Source organism: Opisthorchis viverrini (assembly GCF_000715545.1).
Source record: "Opisthorchis viverrini unplaced genomic scaffold opera_v5_113, whole genome shotgun sequence".
Lineage (NCBI taxonomy): Eukaryota > Metazoa > Platyhelminthes > Trematoda > Opisthorchiida > Opisthorchiidae > Opisthorchis > Opisthorchis viverrini.
The window spans coordinates 1,299,608-1,307,771 of NW_008751767.1; the positions used below are offsets into that span (position 1 = coordinate 1,299,608).

Consider the following 8,164-nt stretch of genomic DNA (forward strand, 5'->3'; position numbering starts at 1 on the left):
TTTTTCTTTCAAAAGTATGCATTCGGACACTCAGTTTTTCCTATTTCTACAAAGAAGTGACCAAGTTGTGTTCTTTTTTGCACTTTTCAGTTCCGGGACATTAAGATATAAGATGTGATTTAAGATAAAACTTATCAATTTGTTCCACTCGGTTTCATACCTCTTGTCTAGCTTTCTTTCGAATATTGTTCAGTCTGGTTCGTGAGAGAACACTCAGTTTCATTTTCTAGCGATCGATTGGGTTTTTCGGTTGTATTCAACAAGTTTGCAGTTCCAGTTACATCTGTCTTAGCAGATTCGGAATGAACAAGGCGGATTCGCACAAGGTGGAGATTGCAAATCTATCAGATTTGTCGAAGATCACGTGGGAATGCAACCGAGCAATCGTGTGAGAAACCTTCAGACAACTTACCACAATCTCTCCTTTAAAAACACCCCGGTTCAGTGTCCCAGAGGGGCGTCATGATGTTGGTGCCAGCGATTCAAACTGAAGTAACCGCTATTACGTTATAAAACTGTCTGGACGCCTCGGATAGAACAATGATCCAACCGGATTTTGTACGAATAAACACTAAACACGACATTGCAAAGCACTCATAGATTAGGGATGAGGTCAACCCTGGAGATGACTGCTGTTGACTAAATGGTGTATGCATACTAGCGAAACACACTCATTTGCAAACAAATTTGATTTGCTGGAGACTCACCTGGAACTCAACTGAATATCTCGTTTATGATGAGCCTACCTGATGAGTCCCAAGAAGGGCGAAACCGGACTGTTGAAGAATTTTCAGCAACCTTATGAGTAGTCTATTACGTCTATATATATTTTTCATTGATAGTGCCAGATCTGGGAAGTTTTGAAAAAGACTTTGCCCAGTAGGCCAACCCAATCTATACTGAAAGACTGAGAAACATACATAGTACAGCTGTTCCCTCTCTACTGGGAATCACATCTGCAGTGCGTAGCTCACGAAAGGTCGTTTCGAACCCGCATCCTCCATGTTAGTATTTTAGGCACAGACGCATCTCTCATGTCCCTTGCCGTCAACAACACCGTTAACACCTTCATGGCTTGAATAAGTAAACACGTCCCTTGGTGACCTGAAGGCCGTCAAAACCTCATTTCATAACCTATGACCAGTTTTCTAACCGCACGCAGCTGCGAGCTCTGAAAACCGATTATTGAATGGACCGGACCTTGAGGTCAAAACCTTGAAGACAAAACACGGGTGGATGGACAAAGTCAATCTCATTGTTGCAATTTTGCGTATCGCTGTGTGGTTGCAGCTCCTCACGTGGGTATCCCCTGCTGTGCGATCACCTGATTTCGCTGTCTGATCATTGGTTCCCAAGATTGCTGGATTCACTCCATCTCCATTGGCCACTGCCACAACTACCAAGGTCACGACCTTGGCACTTGGTAGTGGTTGGTGGACGGTCCGACCATGTGAATCATTTGCGGGGAGACTAGCAAGAGCGAACCAAATAGTAACGGCATGTATGAACAAGCGGCAAAACTTGACAACCAGGTAAAACAGTACGAAGCACAACAGTGCATGCTGGACAAGTTCATCAGCTGATGGCTTGTTTGGGTCAGCCAATAGACGTCATCAAAACACATGCACAATGTTGTGACTGGGCCTGGACTGGACTGCAGCGCTACCATACCACCTTGCCGATTAATCTTAGTCATCTCTGTTCGATTTTTCAAGTAATAATTACCGCACACAAGTAGGTTATATGACGAATACCTATAAATCGTAATGAATACGCTTGTTTATCCTACCTAGCACGATCAGCTTGTCTGTTAGAATTGGCGTTCGTCATACGTGAAGATCTAGGCAGAACCATCAGTCATATTCTGTTGCTAGGACGTAACACACTACTCATAAGGTTGCTGAAAACACTTCGACAGCCCGCGACCAGTTTCACTCACCAGGAAGGTGAAGTCGTCTAGTTTTCCCCAACCTTATGTTCTACTTGAGGTCATGTTGGACAGATTCCGACAAATACTCCCATTTACACAGAAGATTGGTTTCGATGTGATTGTCCAAAGTTATCTATGACAGAACATAAGGTTGACAGGAACTGCACCTTTCTGATGAACCCGAAGAAGGGCAAAGCCGGTCGTGGGCTGTCGAAAAAGTTTCAATAATCTCATGAGTAGTGCATTGCGTCTATACATGTATCGCGATATCCCGAAAGTGGTACCGGCTGACATGAGGTGGCCTGGTGCAGTTTCTTGAAAGCACCATAAACGAGAGATTAAGCTGAGTTCCAGTTGAGCCTTCCGTCAAAACCAAGCTGGTATGCCGATGTGTGTATGAGGCGTAGCACTAGCTTCATTCTCCTTAGAAATCCCATCAATGAGACGGCGCTAAATGGGGATGCGACTAAACCTCATGTTCACGGAATTCCGCTGAGACCATCACCTTAACTGAGCGACCACCATCGTAACACGACATATGCTTCTTGAGATTGGTATGGGAGGTCAATTTGATCCATATTCGACTCGGATTTCTAACCGTTCCCCACGCCAACTGTTCGAGTTTCGATCACACCGAGGGTGGTAGTTGTGGATGGTTCATAACCTTGAAAAACTAAGGTCGACCAACCTGACTACCAATAATGAGAGTTGCTGCTCCTTTGTGAGGAACTGATACCCTAAAGGGGCTCATTACGTGTAGTTACTTTTTGGAACCGCTTTTCCCCGGACCAGAGTGTCACGGACTAGAAGGGAGCGCTTGGTTGAAGACAGTCTTTAGCAACATGGTGAGTAGCATTCGCTGAATGAGGTGGAGTTCACTTATCAGTACCCAAGCATCAGCTACTGGTCTTGCTTTGGGTAATTGCATCTGCTGATTTGTTCAGCCTCTTCTAAGGACTATTGTGGAGTAAATCGCCTAAAAAAAGAGGCAGAAATGGTTCCTCCCGTGGCCTATTCTCCCTTGGCGTTTTGGTGACATTTCTAAAATGTGGAATGTGTTTCTGGCATCAGCCACAGTCCCGAAATCTTTGTATAGAGGTGTGGAAGTAAAATAGGCTGTGTGCGGGTGTAAGTGTCAGTAGTCTGGGACGCTTGATTTCAAGAAGTTGATACCCCTTTCAAACGGTTCTGTCTGATAATGGAATTACACGTTGCGGCATTTGAAAAATGCCCCGTGGAACTATTTGCCTAGGTGATTTCGATATTTAACCCCATCCCCCCAAAGGTGGTTATTAAACGCCAGTTTATGCACCCAAAATAGTAAAACGGAGACTTTTCTTTACTCGTGACAGCGCTTGGAAACCGACAAGAGTTCTTCGTTGTATCGGGTGACACAAAACCCTCATCCGGACGAGGGCAAAACTCCAAATATGACTACGACGGACAGCTCGAATCTCACAGGTACGCAAGGTACCCCTGCAGAAGTTATGAGTAAGTCAGGTCTACGCCTGTCATTCTTACGTATTTTTCTCTACCCCCTTGGTTCGTGACTGATGGGGTTTTTCATTCACCTCACTCTTGTCCACTTTTAGCTTGGTGCAGAGAGGGGGCGTCGGACTCGTTTTATTCTTACAGGTGCTAACTATCAGTGTACCTCCCTGGCGTTGACAGTATATGAACGCATGACACGCATTTGATATGCACGGTAGGCGCACCCTGAATCATCAGGCGTGGAGGTTACCTCAGGTAAAATTAGGTTAATCGTTTCACTACTTATAAGACATCAGTAACAGTGCTAGAAAAGGGGCCTGTTCCCAGGACTAAAAAGTACCCGTTGCATGATGTGATTAACAGATGCAAAGTCTTTGATGAAGGGTAGAGAGCCGGACATAGCATGGATACGTCTGTGAACATAATGCCACTCCGCACAATGATTAGCTGGATAATAGGAGTGATTCTGGTTAGAGTGTGAATTTACTGACCGGAAGGTCCGTGGTTCGAACCCGACCTCTGTCTCTCGACTTCCCCTGTCTAGGCTTGGGTAACCTAGCAGTGTCCCAGCCCTCGTGCTCCCTTCGTGTGGCATGACAGTTAGGCACCGAAAGGGTGCTACAGCTGAACGGGCGGATGGTTTAGTCTCGAATGTGACCTTTCACAAAACTACTTAGCGTAATACTTATAGAAAAAATAGAGTTCAAACATACCCATCTTTGTCCTGGATGTCAGCATAGGCTAACATCCAGACAGCCTTCATCAGAGGCCAACTGCACATTTCCGCGAAACGCTTGTTTCATTCGGTTGCTTATTCTCGGGATCAAGTCCTCTACAGCTGTCAGGAACTGGAAGAATTATGGTAGTCCTGAAATGAAAGGTATCGTTACATGTAGAATCTAAGGATGGACCAAGACCATCGATTCCCCTTCTACCAGATAGGTACTCTACCGGATGAGCTACTCAGTACGCTTGTTTTCCGACATATACACTTCGTTACTGGTTCGAGTCCGCCCTCAGGCGTGTGCTCCTCATTCCCCACTGAATACTGCGGGTCCATTGCGGTTTAACCTTCGCGCTTGTCGAGTATCCTGCGGAACGCATGTTCGTTGTTGCGAGTGGAGTCTCCGGGTTGGTCGATGTCCCGCTTTGGTGACAGAAATGGTTTCTCGCACTGCAGAATACAACCACGCTACGAGGGCACTAAGTTCCTCCTTTGCAGCTGTTGCTCTGAGTGAGTTTTTTTTTGGATTGATGCAACTTCCGCCTGGGCAACCAAATCGATGCAGGTTCGAGTCCCACATGGGTCCTTTAGATTAGCCCCCGTCGGTTCCGAAGATGCCAGTCCACAAGTTTCTTATATTCGATAATATCTGAAAAACGTAATAAGATACTCGGGAGACTGGATGAGATTTCAGGGGCTGTCGATCAAATCAACGTCTCTTATACTTGACAAAATAAAGGTCCGGAAATAAAGCAATCTCCTAGTGCCCGCTGTTTGCTCAGGAGGAGCCAGACTCTTTTGGTGTGAGTTCTCATCGGACAGCTGCGAGCCTGGTGTACCGTTCAGTTGGACGTGCGGACCTGGTGTTAAATAAACTACAGATGATTAAGTGCGGACTCATCTTCACTTGGTGAACTGAGCTCGGGGAAGCTCAGCCATTAGGGTGGAACCCTGCTTTTATACGGCTTCTGTGTAGGCTTGAGCAGCTCTCGTTCTTATACTGAAAGAGTATCACACCGGGTCTACAGCTCACAACACTTTGACCTCGGGATTATGGGACCAATGACTTCACTGATGGACTGCATTTGGCCTTGGTTAAACTTGTTAGAAGCCAGAGAAATCTAGTTCACACTTCCGTAATTCATCCTGCATAACTCTGACGTTGTCTTCTGTGAAAACGGTGAAGAGGACCCGAAAATTGTTTGCACTACATATCTTTAACCCACTACAGGAGGCGGCTGGTCATCAATTGATCAACGCTCACATAGAAAATATATATTGCCAGTCATCCTTCTCTCACGGGATTCACATCTCTCAGTCACGAGACTACTGCCTCCTCGGGTGACGATTCCATAGGTGAAAACTCCACTCGTTACGTTGATTTGTTTTGTTTCTGATAATTGACGTCATCGACCGACAGATTTGAATGATGAAACCCACAGTTGAAATATCAAAATGTCATCACTAGTTGGGTTTAATTTCCATTCCATGCTATCACCTGTCCGCCTCGTTTCTACTTGACAATAGTCGAAATGTGACGCTGAAGTTTTCTCTGAACTAAAAGACAATGGATGGTTTTCTTGAACCAGTTTCCTCATGACTTGACTATTTAGTTCTCCGCTCTTTTGTCCCCACCGTGGAGACAACACGCGTCTAGTCCTTGCTGTTATTTTCTGGTATAAAACTGAGTATCTTAGTCACGAAATCATTTTGGTCTTATTTTTGTTTCGTTCCATGAGTAACGCTCTTGCGATAAGTAATCATAACTCAGTCGAAGTAGGAATTTATCTGTCAAAAGAGGACAGATGCAAAGTGTGATGAATTGTCTGTTTTTTCAAACTGACATCAGGTTATATCGATCGAAATTTGTTGACCGCGTGACTAAGACTGTCACGTGTCTTGCATGACAAGCAAGGGAACGGAAGTCACTTTGTGCTAAAGAAAACGGCCGAAATGCATTTAGAGTTCACGTAATACAACATATGAATAAGTGTTCCGTCAGATTAACTCCATAACTATGCCTGATATTACGTATCCTCGGGTAGAAATCGGTCTCACTGATACTGTGTAACTGAACTCGACGCTTTTCAAACATATTACTGATAAACGCCCATTGGTGAGGTAAACGCGCCCTCAATGGGTTCTTCGAAGAGTAATTATGACCTATTTTAACGATCAAAATTCGAAAATGGTTCTAGATGTGTAGGGGGCGATCACGAATAGACAGTTCAGGAAGGTTGAGCTTTGTCCTCAAGGAAAAAGTCGCGGAATGTCTCACCTGGCGACGGTGGGACGGTAGGACCACAAAACTCCCCAGGGAGTTGTTAGAAGCAGTCACAACTTGACGACCAGCTGTCAAACAGTTATCCTACCTGAAAGTCGTGCAACAGACTGGAGTCAAGATCCATTTCTATCTGTCAGCCAATCGTTTACCCTTTCACCGTTGAAATTTTGAGACAAGACAAGTGAACTCAACAAAATGTCAGAATCCAATAACGTCTTCGCCGACAACATGTAAGGAAGGGTGACCAACTTCCGTGGTCAATTTCTTGGTGTTGAAAAAATCTTCGAAGATGAGATGAGATAAGGGGCTGCAAATGAATGCAACGGTGGCCAGTTTATCATTTTTACGCGGGAAAAATCGTTCAGAAAAAATCGTCCATACCACACGAAGGAAGCCCGAGGACTGGGCTAGTACCAAACTGCCCAAGGCTAGACGGCAACAACCGAAAAGTCAGGCTCGAACCAAAGTCATCCAGGACGCTGCCCCATGTATGAGTCCGTTAGACAGAGTGGAAATGACGTGATAATAGGAAGATAGACTTGATCAAGTGCATCACACAAAATATGGTGAGTGCATTTACTTCAAAAGAGACAAATTCCAGGGCCTATGGTACGGAGATTTTGCTTGTCAAATTTAGGAATTCTGGTCGGTAGTTGTTGTAATCACATAGCGTGTCTATCACGACTCTCTCATTAAATTCGGAAGTTTTCGCAGTTCAACCATGAAATTGTCCGGCCACATGAATGCGTATCTCGCCAGGTAGTTTGGGCAAATTTTTGGTTGTCACGACGACTCGCTACAACATCCCCAGAAGCTAACACGTCAGACTGCCTTTTTAATTTGAAAGCAACAAACGAATGGAAGCATGTCTGGGGTCATCCAGTCGAGAAATCGATTTTGTTGTACCATTTGAAACTTGACTGTATTTTGTCTTAAGGTAGCAATATTTCCACGATAAAACAGTTTGCCTGCCGTTACCGGGACCTAGTGCCAGTACTGTTATCCACCGATACCCCCGCACATTCTCACAATCGGGTCTATTAGCTATGAAGTGGAGGAGTTTACGCGTTTTTTCGTGCGTGCACATCCGCCTCGTCATATGTTCACCGGTAAACAGTTCATCTGTTTCGCAAGGTTCTGTTTGTTCTGTTCGCCTCCATAAAATTTTTCGTTTCCCAATTTGACCCAAGTAGTCTATTACCGGTTTCCGCTCGCCTCTTCGTTGCCTCTTCATGTTAAAGTCATTCCCAGACATGGTTATGTAGAAACCAACTGCTTCTCTTTGAAAAAGCTAGGCTACGTGAACACAACTCAGGCCGGCAGCTGTTTCGCTACTCCCACCACTTCAGCCCACAGTTTTCCTACAGTCGGCACACCGGTTCGCATGTGAAAAATTGGCGTCCTGCTTTATTGTTATGGTCCAAGTCCCCGGACAAAAACTCATGTTCGTATGTGATTATGCGTGCGTGTATGGAAGTCACACAAACTCAGTGGAATCTCGAGAGTTCGTGCAATTAGCTCGGCTAGAGGAATTAGGCGATGCGATTTGCTTTTTGTTCAATAAGATGTGTCCGAACGTGATGTCGGTTCGTTTTGGAGAAAACTGAGGTAGATTTTGCGAAATACACTCAGTTGCAAGTAGAATATAAGGAAACTCGGGGATTGTACCCACCTGATGAGCCCCAACAAGGGCGAAACTGATCGTGGGCTGTCGATGGATTTTCAGCAACCTTAT

General features: G+C 45.1%; 1 protein-coding gene across 1 annotated transcript in view; it reads left to right on the forward strand.

Annotated features, from left to right (window-relative positions):
• Nucleotides 1-8,164, forward strand: part of T265_05738 (hypothetical protein) — a gene marked incomplete at both ends in the record, with an annotated part of 44,447 nt that overhangs the window by 24,797 nt on the left and 11,486 nt on the right. The window contains one exon of the mRNA XM_009170811.1: nt 3,283-3,421. Within this exon, the coding sequence (XP_009169075.1) occupies nt 3,283-3,421 (139 nt within the window). The remainder of the gene's footprint in view (nt 1-3,282; nt 3,422-8,164) is intronic.